The 17711-nt window shown below is 36.4% G+C and overlaps 1 protein-coding gene across 1 annotated transcript in view; it reads left to right on the forward strand.

Annotated features, from left to right (window-relative positions):
* The window catches only part of LOC128653307 (uncharacterized), an 83399-nt gene that overhangs the window by 51852 nt on the left and 13836 nt on the right, over positions 1–17711 (forward strand). Inside the window, exon 4 of the mRNA XM_053706515.1 lies at positions 16150–16466. Within this exon, the coding sequence (XP_053562490.1) occupies positions 16150–16283 (134 nt within the window). The 3' untranslated portion in view covers positions 16284–16466. The remainder of the gene's footprint in view (positions 1–16149; positions 16467–17711) is intronic.

Below are 17711 nucleotides of genomic sequence, written 5' to 3' on the forward strand. Positions count from 1 at the left end.
CTGGTTCCAAATGCCAGGATGCTGAATGTAGGTTAGAATATAGTAGATAGAAGACAGCACTCATTGGTCTTAAATAATGCAAAAAATGCTTTTAATTTAGTCATGTTTCGGGGGAACGCTTTAAATTAGGTGACGTGTTTGGGAACACTCCCCTTATCAGATTGATGAAGGGGAGTGTTCCCAAAAAACGTCACCTACTTAAAAGCATTTTTTTGCATTATTTAAGACCAGTGAGTGCTGTCTTCTATCTACTATATACATATGTACATATACACATGTGTATATATATATGTATGTATATGAATATATGATCACAGAAATACACAGGTAAATACACATATTATACACGTATATATATATATATATATATGTATCCATTATAGGCCTTTCCATTCAAACACCTTGTGAAATACCATATAGCTTTGAACCCTTATAAAAATAAATGTTTTATTAACATTTATATCAATAATTTTTATTAGATAGTGTATGTAGTTATGTTGTGTTTGGTACACATTTTTTTTAAGATCTTAAGTCGCGCTAACCAGATGAGTGTAGCTTTAGTTTGCGCTTGAGCGGTCGCATTTTATCTCTAATTGTAATACTGTGTTAAAGTTAGCGTGGTCATGATATTGTTATCGCAACTCACACTAACAATAGAGCACCATTGCAATCTAGCCCTATATATTTATTTAACTTGGACTAGGAAGTGGTCATATGAGGTAACAGGAGAGACTCCAAGCAGTGGCTTAATGAAGTAATAGGAAATGTAAGAGCAATGACTTTTTGTTGAAACTGGTAGTTTAAGGACAGGGGGAAGAGGAACAGAATTCACGATTCAGACCGAACATACAATTTTAAAAAAACTTTCCAATTAACTTCTGTTTTCAAATTTGCTTTATTCTCTTGGTATCCTATGTTGAAGAAGCAGCAATGCACTACTTAGAGCTAGTTAAGCACATAGGGAGAGCCAATTACAAGAGGCATATATTTGCAGCTGCCAATCAGCCCACCTAGAGAACAATGCAAATTAGATAATAGATGTAAATTATCCATTTAATGTCAGGGGAAATCCATACATCCAGTGGTCAAGTCCAGTGGGAACGCATGGGAGCGGAATTCCTGCACTATTCTTGCAGGAGAAACTTGGTGGGAGGAGCTGGAGCACAGTCAGGTTAGAGAGATAGTCAGATCCTCTTGTAATGGGTAGTAACACTTCCAACAATACACTAAATGCAAGCTTGTCAGCGTTCTTGCTGTGTAATCACCCCGCACTGTGTAGAATACATGGTGCTTACATTTCTGTGTGGCTTGCTCTGGTGTTATTTAACTCCCCTCAGCAGAAATACGACTATTGCAACTTAAGTGAGTGAGACCCTGTGACAGAGGAGGAGTCTGGAGATGCTGTCAGACACAGAGGTCTCAGCTTGCCCCAGAAAGTAAGGAGAGGGCAGGAAGGAGGGTGTGAGGAACTGAAGCTAAGTTGGCTATGCAGCATGTGAGTTAAAAGAAAAGTATGGACACCCTGGATCTTGACATTAAACAGGCGTTCGTGTGTTTCTAGTTTAGTTACTTTAAAGTTGTTTTTAAAAAAGTTCAGTGTTTCACCAAAGAAAAAAATGTGCTCATTAAGCAAGAAAGAGTCATGTCCTTCCAGCTTCCTGCTTTCTCTCTGATTGGAATTACTTTTAGTTCTTCCAAAGATAGCTGGGATGAGGTATGCAAGGGAAATACATGTATAAACACAAAGGAAAATAGTCCTTGCAATTAGAGGTGTTCGTGAAACATCTTGAAGTAGGATAAGCCCAATTACTTTATTTTATACACCAATAGTATGTGCAGTCTGTTTATCTAAGTTGGTGTCTGAATGTCTATCAATTTATGTCTATGCAAGATAATGTATTTACTGCAGATTAAACCGTACCAGTTTCATCCCAAAGTGAAAGGTGACCTGTTGTTGCTTTCAATGTTACTGTGCCCTCATGCCTCCTGCTTCTTCTCCCAGTGTTGCTTGCCTCACATTTACTTGATATGCGTGTTAATGTTAAAATAAAACGGCACTTAGACACCTTGTAACCATAATTTTAATTTGCATCCCATTACCATTGTTTTTTTTACTACAGAGTGAGTGCACACACAAACCTTATCAAGATCATGATATAACATTTACATAGCCTTAAAATAAAAAGATAGAAGCAGCGCTATAGAAGCACGGATATAAGTAAAATATATGGGACATATCAAACCTTAAATTAATAGATACATGTAACAGTTGATCCTTAACACTTAATTGAATCAATGTAATGGAAGGAAATGTTAAAAGTATTTTATTTACTGATAAAACAACAAGCATACTGCTACCACTCTAATCCACTTGGACGTCTCCCTTGAAAACCACTATTTTAAAAGGTAATGTGCATTAAAAAAGGAAATAGTGTCCAAGTTCCAAATAAATGAAGTAAAAAATAAGTCATGTACCTAAAAGTGCAGGTGCAATCCTTCAAAAGTGCGGCTGAGATAATAGTTAGTTGAAGTAGTTTACCTTAGTTCCACCAGATCACCTATAAGTGTTTAATCCCCTTGGCGAGTTATTCGTGTTTTGGAGGATTAATCTCATTCAATGCTGACTCCTTGGTGCCTGGATATCCCTTGTGTAGGATTTCCCACAGCGAGTATCCCCACATCTGGAGGGATTGTGTGTTTCCAACAGTTCCGAGCGGAGAGTGATGCACGTGACTAGTCAGAACATCATGTGAGGTCACAGGTCAAATACTCGCAAAGGAGTGCAACAATTTTGTGCTGTAGATGTCAAATCTAAACTTGTAGACTTTAAAATACAAGTATGGTAACTTGTAATCTTGCAGATCTTCCAATAGCTTACAGGCCAATCCCAAATATCAGTATGAGAACAATACCTCCCTCTGTTCACAGTATGAACTCCTTAGGGTAGGTTGAAGTTGATAATAGGTTGGCAAAAACAGCAAAAGTGACAACTGTCCTGATCACACAGCAGGACCGCTGATAAGCTAGCATTTAGTGTATTGTAGAAAGTGTTACTGTCCATTACTAGAGGATCTCACTATCTCTCTAACCAGACTATGGTCCAGCTACTCCCACCATCAGGAGCAGTGTTTTCTGAAGCATTTCTATTCTCTTTGCAGGGGAAACTTAGTTCCACCTGCAAAAATAGCGCAGGAACTCGATTCCCATGTGTTCCCGCTGGACTTGACCCCTGTAGCTATTAACAACTTCACATGCAAAATTGCTGAAAACATACAGATATAAATATATATAAGGTATAATGATAATCAACTGTAATTCCTACCAGTTGTAACTGGTGAATTTTTAAGTTGGTTAGGTAGAACACTACATCTATTCATGGCCATTTTTATTTTACTGTGTTTTACTGTGTTTCTTCTACCGCTCATTACACACCCTAACCCATTTGGTAATATAAATATAATATTCACAGCAGATGTCACTTCACAAGAAAATACATTAGTAGTTATTCACCATAAACTCACAGAGTAATCTCTTTGCTGTTCAACTCTTTCTATCTCTGCTGTTCAGTCCTGTCTCTGCTTTTCAATTCTTTCACCAATGTTCAACTGCTTGCTGATGTTAAATTGCTCTCTCTCTCTCTGCAGATCAGCTCGATCTCTACTGCTCAACACTCTCTTTACTCACAATCCACCCGCCCCCACTCCCAATAACCAAAATGTAGTGCAGACTTCTCTCGCCTTCTTTTACTCGTATCCACCACCGCAGCATGCTGGGAACTGTAGTTTCCTGGCTGCAAAGCTGCTAACAGCTTCAGATATTGTATATTGTAGTGCTGCTAGCCGATGGACATAAAAATAATACCAGTGCCAGCATAATGCATGTATAATACAAATGAAATAAGTAAACAGTCATGATTAAAAAAGTGTCAAAATTATGGGACAGAGAGTTAAAAAATGGGATACTCTTGTTAAAAAAGGGACAATCCCATTAAAAACGGGACATCTGGTCACCCTAGTACAAATATATATATATATATATATATATATATATATATATAGTCCAATTTCAAGTGCACTCACTGTTACAAACTGACAACAGCCAGGGTGCTGCGTGTACTGAATACATCAATAACATTTATCCTTTTAGGAATAAAACGCTGCACTCACCGGTCTTCATGAAAATATTCAATTTAATCTCATCAATTTAGCATCTCAAAAGTACAAATATTTGTACTTTTAAAATGCTAATTTGATGAGATTAAATTGAATATTCATGAAGACCGGTGAGTGCAGCGTTTTATTCCTAAAAGGATAAATGTTATTGCTATATATATATATATGATACAATTCTCTGGAGTTGAGTTTCATTGGTAAGAAAATTTGTGAATTCATCATTTTAAGGTACAGTAAACACTGTGAGATTGCAATATAAAATAATTATGAATAGTAAAAAATATTGGAATAGACTTTATTTATTTTATTCCCTTTTCCTGTGATTTAAGTCTGAAAATTTGGATTTTCCAGTTATGAAAACCAAAAGAGCACATTATGGCAGGTGTCACAAGCCTAACCTTGCCACATCTCTTCCTAATTTCCAGTTTCCTAATTTCTGCTGAAGCCAACCAATGGAGATGTTGTTAACACAATGGCAGTGGCAAGCCCTTTCTTCTCCAGGCTCATGTCTGGATTGGCTCCTCCAAATAAGTAAAGTGGTGAGCAGAGTTTGACCATTGAAAATACAGTGGCAGCAAACAAGGTATTAACCTATTCTAATAATGTGCAGACTCTGCTGATATGTTAATTTATTTGAAGACTGCAGAAAAATGTTGTAATTACAAGGTGATCACTATGCCTTTAACCGCTGTGGTGTTTGCAGCATTGTTATAATGTAGCTAGCAGTCTGCTTTACAGCAGTATCAAATGATCAAGGTGCAAGAGTGCTGTTGCTGAGTAAGGGTCTGCTAGGGAATAATTAGTTGTACGGAATGATAGTAATGCAGACTTTGATGGCAGACAAGACCACAAGGCCTATCTAGTCTGTCCATATTATCTGCAAAATATAGGCTTCATTTTTTCACAGGACCGACTTACACAATTACCAGGCATTACTGATTTATTTTATGTAATTTGTCACTTCCACTTTCGCTGGAGGTTTATTCCACATATTAATAATTATTTTGAGGAAGAAAGTCACTTGTCTAAATTACTTATGAATGTGCACCCTCTAACTTTATAGCATTACATCTTATTCTAACGTTCCTCTATTTGCCATGTATAGCTATACTAAATTACTTAAAGGGCCAGAGTACTGTAAGATTTTCAAGCATTTAAAGGGACTTTCAGACAAAATTTGAATCCACATGGATGCATTTCAGTTTTGAATAGAATAATTTTTGTAACATACATGTATTAGCATAAATGCTTCTAATAACAGATATAGCTGTTTCAAAAGTGTATTTAAAGGGACAGTCTGCTCCAACATTTTTATTGTTTAAAAAGATAATCTCTTTATTATCCAGCCAACATGGTTATATTAATATACTTTTAACCTCTGTGCTTACTTTGTATCTAAACCTCCTTTAAAGCTCCCTGATCACATGGCTATTAATTTATTATCTATTGACTTGCATTTTAGCCAATTAGTGAAGTGTCTTGCACAACTCCAAGGGAGAGAGCACAATGTTATCTATGTTGCCTACATGAACAAGCAGTCTCTTGTTGTGAAAAGCTAATACAAATGCATGTGATAGGAGACTGTCTGTAGTGGCTTAGAAACAGGCAGAAATGTAGAGGTTTAAATGTTATATTAATATAATAATGTTGGTTGCGCAAAGCTGGGGAATGGGTAGTAAAGGTGTTAGCTATCTTTTTAATTTTACTGTTAAAGGGACATAATACTCATATGCTAAATCACTTGAAACTGATGCAGTATAACTGTAGAAAGCTGACGGGAAAATATCACCTGAGCATCTCTATGTAAAAAAGGAAGATATTTTACCTCACAATTTCCTCAGCTCAGCAGAGTAAGTTCTGTGTAAAAAGTTATACTCAGCTGCTCCCAGCTGCAGGTAAAAAAATTTAAAAAAATGAAGAAATAAACAGCAGCCAATCAGCATCAGCAGTGCTGAGGTCATGAACTTTTACTGTGATCTCATGAGATTTGACTTAACTCTCATGAGATTTCATAGTAAGCTTCCTTTACCTGATTGGTGAAATAATATGAGAGTGCACGATGCTAGTCCCTTCAGATGTCCCAGGACAGACACACTAAAATGCTGCTTAGAAATCCTTTACAATGGGAGGTGGCTACTGAGGAACTTTTGAGGTAAAATATCTTTCTTTTTACATAGAGATGTTCAGGTGATATTTTCTAATCAGCTTTTTACAGCTATACTGCATCACTTTCAAGTGTTTAAACATTTGGGTATTATGGCCCTTTAACTGTATGCACCGTGCACCAGCATTTTAAACATAACACTTGCTCAGAAAGCCTAAAGTGCTTGTACCATCTGGAAATTACTCTTGTTTATTGCTGACATGATACAAGCCCCACTGGCTCTCTGAGTAGCTGCAGTATTTAAAATGCTTGTGCACTGAGAATATCTAGCTATGCTTCACATTCACATGCAGAGAAAAATGTTAACATTAAAACAGTGATAACCTTTACTAGAAGCATTTTTGCTAATATACAGTATGTTTCTAATTAGAGATGTAATTCATCTATGTGCATTTAAATTTTGACTGGAATATCACTTTAATGTGTTCCAAATGATCCATTCAACCTGCTGGAATGCATTGCATTTAATTGTTTACAAATAGCTCCTTTACACTTTTTTGTCATTTGAAATAGCGGCATTTGCTTGTTGAAACTTTCAATACTGTAGTGGTGGTTATAGAAAAGCTATGTAAACATGTCCAGACTCCAGCATTAGAAATCACACTCCCAGTAGGAGTGGGAAAAAATAAGTTCTGGGAAAAAATAATTTTTTAGTTGTTATCTCAATGCTACGATAAGGAAGCATTTGTGTTTAAATAGAGTGATAGGATAACGAGATCTGTTCTCCCTGCAAGGTCAGTTCATTTTGTGCAATAACAGCTATTTCATAGACAAAAATAAGCTTAAAAGTTTTATTTCCCAAAAATGTAATACTCTTTAACTGGTATAAAAAGTAATTGGACACTAGGGTTGCTAGATGTCCTTCACAAAAATACTGGACAACCTGTATTTTACTTGTGTGGTAGCTAAGATCAAACAACATCCCCTCTCCTTGAACCCACCATATATGTATTTCACAACTGAGCAGGAATTTTGGTCATGTGGCTACAAGCAACACACATAGCAGTATTTTAAGCCCCACCCCAAGCTGCCAGAAACACATAATACAGGTTTTTATAATGCTGGTATCCTTCACAGTGAGCCTTTATTTATGATTCAGATAGAACATACAATTTAAAGTAACTTTTCAATTTATTTCTGTTATCAAATTTGGTTTGTTGTCTTGGTATCTTTTGTTGAAAAGCATAGCTAGGTAGGCTCAGGAGCAGCAATGCACTACTGGGAGCTAGCTGCTGATTGGTTACTGCACACATATGCCTCTTGTTATTGGCTCACCTGATATGTTCAGCATTGCTGTTCCTTCAAGAACAAAAAAAAAACAAGATGAAGAAAATGTAATTGTTTTTTTTATACTGAATGACCTTGCCTATCTATATTTTTTTAATCTCTGCTAATTTGATTCACCTCTTTAGAAATGTAATTGCTAAAATGCTTTAGACTGTTTTAGTTTAGTTTATTTCAGACAATTAGATTAATAGATTTGTAGACTTGCTTTTTATGATGGTTACCCTTGGATAACCTCACATTTATGTACAAGGTTAGATCATTCCCACAGTGTATAAACTGTAACACATTGGGTGTTTGAGCTGGTTGGACTCGCTATATAATATATTTAGAAGAGATGCGTGTTCCCAGAATGAAGATATAGCTGTGGTTTTACTGCACATACTGAGGTTTCCGCCTCATGCTGTGTTTCTGTGTTGTGTCGGTTTATTTTGGTTGCACAATTTTACAGAGCAAAATTGAATTGTGGTGAAACAGAAAACATACATTACTGGTTGTTAAAGAGATATGAGTCTGTTTCATTGTTGTAATCAAAATTCACTAAGCAATGGATTATACTTAAATCATTGCAATAGGTATTATTCATCATTTTAAATGGATTATACATTTTATATCTTTATTTAAACTTAATTTGTGCAGAGTCCATTACTTCCTATCACAGCGTGACAAGGAGGCTGGGTTCTCTACATGAAGGCATTTATAGCTTGATGTCATAAAACTTCTAGAGTAACATGAGTTGCTTTAATATTAAAGTGAAGGTCCATTTTGATGAATTAGTGCCCGGTTTTTAATAAACCGATTAAAAACAAGGGCACTTTAATTCATCAAAATTGACATTTCACTGTTTTCTTCCAAAAATGTACTTTTAATCCTGAATGCCGCTCCAGCGATTCCCCCCGGCCGTCGGAAGACTCTGCAGACGTCAGAAATGACGAATCAGGCTTACTCCAATCACAGCTTCCCCCCGGGGGAATCTTGGCCTGATGCAACGCTGTGATTGAGGAAGCCGGATTCGTCATTTGGACCCGCGAAGATGGCTTGCGAACGGACGGAGGAAGTGCTGAGCGGCTGCCAGGATTAAAAAGATAAGTTTTTGAAGAAAACAGTGAAATGTCAATTTTGATGGATAAAAGTGCCCTTGTTTTTAAAAGGTTTATTAAAAACCGGGCACTAATTCATCAAAATGGACCTTCACTTTAAGTGAATAGACTAAATAAACAGGGAGTCAGATTTGCCCATGCTCACAAGAGGCAGAATGCAACCTAAGTTGCCAACATGTCAGCTCTTTTATTTCTCCGAGGGCAAGGGTTACACTTTTCTAAGTGCTAATTTTGCAAGAGAACAAGTTAGCTGTTTGCTGTCTTTTTTCATCATCTGTTTCTTTTTATGTTTACTTTGATATAACATATTTGTTTTTACTAATGGAGCACTGTTCAATACCCCTTTAATCATTAAACACACAATACAGGCATATATATTTGTAAATGTTTTAAAGAATTGTGGATTTACCTTTTAAAAGAAACCCTGCTCATGTATGTAACAATCTACAAAGGGAAGTTTGCATTATTCAAAAATAGAAAATATAATTCTGTAAAATAGCATCATCCCAGATTGACATGAGTTGATCTCTAGTGTTGGGCCCCTGAACTTGTTATTATAATTATTATTATTTGTAAACACCATCATAGTCTGAAGATCTAAGTATATGATAATTGGTGATGACATTAGAAATTAGGATTGTCACTGCAATTTTGACAAACAATATAGAAGCTAAGGGTCATCTTAGAGATATAAAATGATTTGTTTCTTTTTTATATATGACTTTTATTTATGACTTTTATTTATGACCAATTATGTATATTTCTTATCCTTCATTTAGTATGTAAAAATCTAACCACATGACATAATTAATAGACATTTGCATTTGACATTCGTTTGAATAAACAAATGCCACATATGGCCACAGGTAGATGCATTTGACTCTTTTCAGTGCCAAATTTTATTTGTATAATATTGCAGCACACAGAGATCCACATCTTTGTGTGTTGTTATTAAATAAATAAATCCGTCTCCAAAAAGAGCTGAATGCTGTTACCCACTGCCATATTCAGCATCTGGTTATATCAAGGAATGCCAAAATGCACGTCTAATAATTAATCCATCAATCTGCTAATTAAGGCCTAGATTTGGACGTTCGGCGGTAGCCGTCCAAAACCAGCGTTAGAGGCTCCTAACGCTGGTTTTGGCCGCCCGCTGGTATTTGGAAGTCCAGTGATTAAAGGGGTCTAACGCTCACTTTTCAGCCGCGACTTTTCCATACCGCAGATCCCCCCTACGCCATTTGCGTATCCTATCTTTTTCAATGGGATCTTCCTAACGCCGGTATTTAGAGTTGTTTCTGAAGTGAGCGTTAGAGCTCTAACGGACAAAACTCCAGCCGCCTGAAAATAGCAGGAGTTAAGAGCTTTCTGGCTAACGCCGGTTCATAAAGCTCTTAACTACTGTACCCTAAAGTACACTAACACCCATAAACTACCTATGTACCCCCTAAAATTTTTTACCTTCTAATCTGCCGACCGCCACCTTACGTTTATACTTATGTACCCCTAATCTGCTGCCCCCTAAACCCCGCCGACCCCTGTATTACATTTATTAACCCCTAACCTGCCCCCCACAACGTCGCCGCCAGCTACATAAAATAATTAACCCCTAATCTTCCGACCGCAAAGCGCCGCCACCTACGTTATCCCTATGTACCCCTAATCTGCTGCCCCAAACACGCCGACCCCTATATTATATTTATTAACCCCCTAATCTGCCCCCTCAACGTCGCCGACACCTGCCTACACTTATTAACCCCTAATCTGCCGAGCGGACCCTGAGCGCTACTATAATAAAGTTATTAACCCCTAACCCCGCCTCACTAACCCTACTAATAAATAGTATTAACCCCCTAATCTGCCCTCCCTAACATCGCCGACACCTAACTTCAATTATTAACCCCTAATCTGACGACCGGAGCTCACCGCTATTCTAATAAATGTATTAACCCCTAAAGCTAAGTCCTAACCCTAACACTAACACCCCCCTAACTTAAATATAATTTACATCTAACGAAATAAATTAACTCTTATTAAATAAATGATTCCTATTTAAAGCTAAATACTTACCTGTAAAAATAAATCCTAAATAGCTACAATATAAATTATAATTATATTATAGCTATTTTAGGATTAATATTTATTTTACAGGCAACTTTGTAATTATTTTAACCAGGTACAATAGCTATTAAATAGTTAAGAACTATTTAATAGTTACCTAGTTAAAATAATAACAAAGTTGCCTGTAAAATAAATATTAATCCTAAAATAGCTATAATATAATTATAATTTATATTGTAGCTATATTAGGATTTATTTTATTTTACAGGCAACTTTGTAATTATTTTAACCAGGTACAATAGCTATTAAATAGTTAAGAACTATTTAATAGTTACCTAGTTAAAATAATAACAAATTTACCTGTAAAATAAATCCTAATATAGCTACAATATAAATTATAATTATATTATAGCTATTTTAGGATTAATATTTATTTTACAGGCAACTTTGTAATTATTTTAACCAGGTACAATAGCTATTAAATAGTTAAGAACTATTTAATAGTTACCTAGTTAAAATAATAACAAATTTACCTGTAAAATAAATCCATAACCTAAGATATAATTAAACCTAACACTACCCTATCAATAAAATAATTAAATAAACTACCTACAATTACCTACAATTAACCTAACACTACACTATCAATAAATTAATTAAACACAATTCCAACAAATAAATACAATTAAATAAACTAGCTAAAGTACAAAAAATAAAAAAGAACTAAGTTACAAAAAATAAAAAAATATTTACAAACATAAGAAAAATATTACACAATTTAAACTAATTACACCTACCTCTAAGCCCCCCTAATAAAATAACAAAGCCCCCCCAAAATAAAAAATTCCCTACCCTATTCTAAATTAAAAAAGTTACAAGCTCTTTTACCTTACCAGCCCTGAACAGGGCCCTTTGCGGGCATGCCCCAAGAATTTTCAGCTCTTTTGCCTGTAAAAAATAAATACAATACCCCCCCCCCCAACATTACAACCCACCACCCACATACCCCCTAATCTAACCCCAACCCCCCTTAAAATAAACCTAACACTAAGCCCCTGAAGATCTTCCTACCTTGTCTTCACCATCCAGGTATCACCGATCCGTCCTGGCTCCAACAATCTTCATCCAACCCAAGCGGGGGTTGGCGATCCATCATCCGGTGCTGAAGAGGTCAGAAGAGGCTCCAAAAGTCTTCCTCCTATCCGGCAAGAAGAGGACATCCGGACTGGCAAACATCTTCTCCAAGCGGCATCTTCGATCTTCTTCCATCCGGTGCGGAGCGGGTCCATCTTGAAGCAGGCGACGCGGATCCATCCTCTTCTTCCGTTGTCTCCCCGACTAATGACGGTTCCTTTAAGGGACGTCATCCAAGATGGCATCCCTCGAATTCCGATTGGCTGATAGGATTCTATCAGCCAATCAGAATTAAGGTAGGAATTTTCTGATTGGCTGATGGAATCAGCCAATCAGAATCAAGTTCAATCCGATTGGCTGATCCAACTCAGCCAATCAGATTGAGCTCGCATTCTATTGGCTGTTCCGATCAGCCAATAGAATGCGAGCTCAATCTGATTGGCTGATTGGATCAGCCAATCGGATTGAACTTGATTCTGATTGGCTGATTCCATCAGCCAATCAGAAAAATTCCTACCTTAATTCCGATTGGCTGATAGAATCCTATCAGCCAATCGGAATTCGAGGGACGCCATCTTGGATGACGTCCCTTAAAGGAACCGTCATTAGTCGGGAGACAACGGAAGAAGGAGGATGGATCCGCGTCGCCTGCTTCAAGATGGACCCGCTCCGCACCGGATGGAAGAAGATCGAAGATGCCGCTTGGAGAAGATGTTTGCCGGTCCGGATGTCCTCTTCTTGCCGGATAGGAGGAAGACTTTGGAGCCTCTTCTGGACCTCTTCAGCACCGGATGATGGATCGCCAACCCCCGCTTGGGTTGGATGAAGATCTTGGAGCCAGGACGGATCGGTGATACCTGGATGGTGAAGACAAGGTAGGAAGATCTTCAGGGGCTTAGTGTTAGGTTTATTTAAGGGGGGTTTGGGTTAGATTAGGGGTTATGTGGGTGGTGGGTTGTAATGTTGGGGGGGGGTATTGTATTTATTCTTTTACAGGCAAAAGAGCTGAAATTCTTGGGGCATGCCCCGCAAAGGGCCCTGTTTCAGGGCTGGTAAGGTAAAAGAGCTTGTAACTTTTTTAATTTAGAATAGGGTAGGGAATTTTTTATTTTGGGGGGCTTTGTTATTTTATTAGGGGGCTTAGAGTAGGTGTAATTAGTTTAAAATTGTTGTAATATTTTTCTTATGTTTGTAAATATTTTTTTATTTTTTTGTAACAGTTCTTTTTTATTTTTTGTACTTTAAGCTAGTTTATTTAATTGTATTTATTTGTAGGAATTGTGTTTAATTAATTTATTGATAGTTGTAGTGTTAGGTTAATTGTAGGTAATTGTAGGTAGTTTATTTAATTATTTTATTGATAGGGTAGTGTTAGGTTTAATTATATCTTAGGTTAGGATTTATTTTACAGGTAAAATTTGTTATTATTTATAACTAGGTAACTATTAAATAGTTCTTAACTATTATAGCTATTGTAACCTAGTTAAAATAAATACCAAGTTGCCTGTAAAATAAATATTAATCCTAAAAATAGCTATAATATAATTATAAATTTATATTGTAGCTATATTAGGATTTATTTTACAGGTAAGTATTTAGCTTTTAAATAGGAATCATTTATTTAATAAGAGTTAATTTATTTCGTTAGATGTAAATTATATTTAAGTTAGGGGGGTGTTAGTTGTTAGGGTTAGACTTAGCTTTAGGGGTTAATACATTTATTAGAATAGCGGTGAGCTTCCCGGTCGTCAGATTAGGGTGTTAATAATTGAAGTTAGGTGTCGGCGATGTTAGGGAGGGCAGATTAGGGGGGTTAATACTATTTATTATAGGGTTAGTGAGGCGGGGTTAGGGGTTATAAACTTTATTATAGTAGCGCTCAGGTCCGCTCGGCAGATTAGGGGTTAATAAGTGTAGGCAGGTGTCGGCGACGTTGAGGGGGGCAGATTAGGGGTTAATAAATATAATAAGGGGGTCGGCGGTGTTAGGGGTAGCAGATTAGGGGTACATAGGGATAACGTCGGTGGCGGCGCTTTGCGGTCGGAAGATTAGGGGTTAATTATTTTAAGTAGCTGGCGGCGGACGTTGTGGGGGGCAGGTTAGGGGTTAATAAATGTAATACAGGGGTCGGCGGGGTTAGGGCAGCAGATTAGGGGTACATAGGGATAACGTAGGTTGCGGCGGTTTACGGAGCGGCAGAATTAGGGGTTAAAAAAAATATGCAGGGGTCAGCGATAGCGGGGGCGGCAGATTAGGGGTAAATAAGTGAAAGGGTAGAGGTGTTTAGACCTCGGGGTACATGTTAGGAGTGTTAGGTGCAGACGTAGGAAGTGTTTTCCCCATAGGAAACAATGGGGCTGCGTTAGGAGCTGAACGCTGCTTTTTTGCAGGTGTTAGGTTTTTTTTCAGCTCAAACAGTCCCATTGTTTCCTATGGGAGAATCATGCACGAGCATGTTTTTGAGGCTGGCCGCGTCCGTAAGCAACTCTGGTATCGAGAGTTGCATTTGCGGGTATAAAATGCTCTACGCTCCTTTTTTGGAGCCTAACGCAGCATTTGTTTGAACTCTCAATACCAGAGTTAAATTTATGGTGCGGCCAGAAAAAAGCCCGCGGAGCGTTAACAGCCCTTTTACCGCCAAACTCCAAATCTAGGCCTAAAGTAATTAATTACTTAATTTACCAATACTTGGAAACTTGCTTTCACAATAATGCTACCAATATCAGGTTGAAATGGTGATTATATTATATGAGTTTCAATGTGCTTAAATAAGATTGCCCATAACAATGATGTCCTCATAATTGAGCAATGTAATCCTAAATGCAAGTGCAGAATTATGAAAATCAGGGATATTAAAGGGACAAAAACCCATTTTTTTTTCTTTCACGATTCAGACAGAGCATGCAATTTTAAGCAACTTTCTAATTTACTCCTATTATAAATTTTTCTTCGTTCTCTTGTTATCTTTATTTAAAAAATCAGGCCATTTTTGGTTCAGCACCTCGGTAGAGCTTACTGTTTGATGGCTACATTTAAACACCAATCAGCAGGCACTACCCAGGTGCTGAACCAAAAATGAGCCGGCTTCTATGCTTACATTCCTGCTTTTTTAAATAAAGGTACCAAGAGAACAAAAAAAAAATGATAATAGGAGTAAAATAGAAAGTTGCTCTTAAAATTGCATGCTCTATCTGAATTATGAAATAAAAAGATGGGTTTTATAATGTACTGGATTTTTAAATTGAAAACCAGGGTTCCCCATGGTCTAAATTCAGACTATGACCTAATAAATTATTGGGAGTAGATTTAATTATATGTATTAGCTTCTACATATCCAAAATGCTTTTTTGATGTTTAATGATGAGTTTTGAATGTTTATTTACCAATATAGGTCAAGTATGTATATAACTGACAGTCCTTACTAATACTATGCTGTTGCTTTAACAGAATCTAATTTAACATTGGTATGTAAAGATGATTTTTGAATGTTTGTTTACTTATATAGATTAATATATAACTAGAGTCCTCACTAACACTAATGCTGTTGCCATAACCAGATAGAATGTAATATTGGTGTTTAAAGACAAGTTTTAAATGTTTATTTACCAATATAGGTTAATTATGTATATAACTGATTATTACCACTAATGCTGTTGCTTTAACACGACAGAGGGGGTGTATCTTTGTTTTTATACTAGCCAATAGAAATGTTACAATGGCTTTATTAATGATTGGGTGGTGAGATCTAGTAGGCTATGACTAAGGCTATCAGCCGAAACACGGTAAGCCGTTTTTCTCACACACCCACTGCACTCTGTGTGATGCTGTGTACCCATATGCATTTTTAATCTTCTCTTTCAATACATTTTGGACTTTTATTATACCACCAAAGCAAGCGTCTCCTTTTGTTGTTATATTTACTGTCCCATTAACAGGCCCATATTTTGAGACATCTTTGAGTTGACATGTCTGCAACATAGGCACAAATGTTTTACTAACCTTTTTTCTTTTCTGAGAATGTTTTTCAGACTCGCCAACTGTTTAAAAAGATAATTTGATTCAAATGTACGATCGCATCAAGCATTCTTTGTTATAGCACATATAAGAGTAGAGCATACTCAGTGTTTATTTGTCAGATATGTTTCATTTCAAATTTTATGCTCAACGAAAATGTCTCTTTAATAATAAAAATAAATATCTTGAAAAAAAACTATTTTCTTGCAATTTCTTTTAGCATCAATAATCGAGACTTCTCTGCATAAATGTTTGCTGAAACCTCTGAGGGGTAAAATTTACTCACAGCTCATAGACATTTACAACAGAGATGGATCCCTCACCAGGCTACTAAGCAACCAAAAAAGAGAATGAAGGTTCGGAGTTTGTTTAGTAAAGAGTCAGTTGCTGGGTTACCAGGAGTTGGCGTCATGGAGAAGATTCAGCAAAAGCTTTTACTTATGCATATGGCTTACTCCCCCGAAAAGATGATCATCTTCTTGCTTAAAGTCTGCAAACTTATATATGAGTCAATGGAGGCAGCTAGCATAAAGAAAGGTACTTTTTGTGTTTAATCAAAATGTATCAACTAAAAAAAAAGTAGTTCACAACAATGTTAATTTGTTTTATAGGGAACTATCATAGCTCACTTAAAGCGACAGTCTACTTGACCATTTTTATTGTTTAAAAAGATAGATAATCCCTTTATTTATTAACCATTCCCCAGTTTTGCATAACCAACACTGTTTTATTAATATACTTTTTATCTCTGTGATTACCTTGTATCTAAAGCCTTTTCTGACAGCCCCCTGATCACATGACTGTGACTATATAAAAGCTATTGACTTGCATTTAGCATTGTATTGTGCTAACTCTTAAATAACTCCCTGTGCCTGAACACAGTGTTATCTATATGGCCCACAGTCTCTTGTTGTGAAAAGCAATTTGAAAAACATGTGATAAGAGGCAGCCATCAAGGGCTTAGAAATTAGCATATGAGCCTACCTAGGTTTAGTTTCAACTAAGAATAACAAGAAAACAAAACTAATTTGATAATAAAAGTAAATTGGAAAGTTGATTAAAATTACAAGTCTTATCTGAATAATGAAAATTTAATTTTGACTAGACTGTCCCTTTAAGTAAATTGCAACCTTTTTGTTCCAGGCCCTTGCCTTCTGCATAATTAGGTAGGGCTGCAGCAGCTGATCTGCCAGATCAACCCCACCCATATGCTGGTTATAAGCCTTGATGCACACTGGCTTATTTCAGTTCTTTTGACAGACTTGCATTTTAGCGAATCAGTGCTGGCTCATAAATAACTCTACGGGAGTAAGCACAATGTTATCAATATGACACACAGGAACTAGCACTGTCTAACTGTAAAAAACTGTCAAAATGCACTGAGACGAGAAGAGGTGGCCTTCAAACGGTTTAGAATCAGTTTGAGCCTACCTGGGTTTAACTTTCACCAAAGAATATCAAGAGAATACAGCAAATTTGAATGCTAAAAGTACATTAGAAAGTTGTTTAAAATTGCATGCCCTATCTGAATCATGCAAGTTGGTATATTAAATATGTTTTATATACAAGTACAAATCCCCAAATCCAAATTTTAAAATCCACACTATTTAATTAATATTTTAAAAAAAAAATAAAAAATCTCTGACTGTGTTTTTTGTGTGTGTGTTCCTAAAATGCAAATAAAAGTCTATATTAATTTAAAACAAATAAACATTACCTTTCTAAATACACTACTGTACTATATTCTTAAGGGTACTATGTTAACAAAAGTATTAAAAATTA

Source organism: Bombina bombina, chromosome 3 (assembly GCF_027579735.1).
Source record: "Bombina bombina isolate aBomBom1 chromosome 3, aBomBom1.pri, whole genome shotgun sequence".
Classification (NCBI taxonomy): domain Eukaryota; kingdom Metazoa; phylum Chordata; class Amphibia; order Anura; family Bombinatoridae; genus Bombina; species Bombina bombina.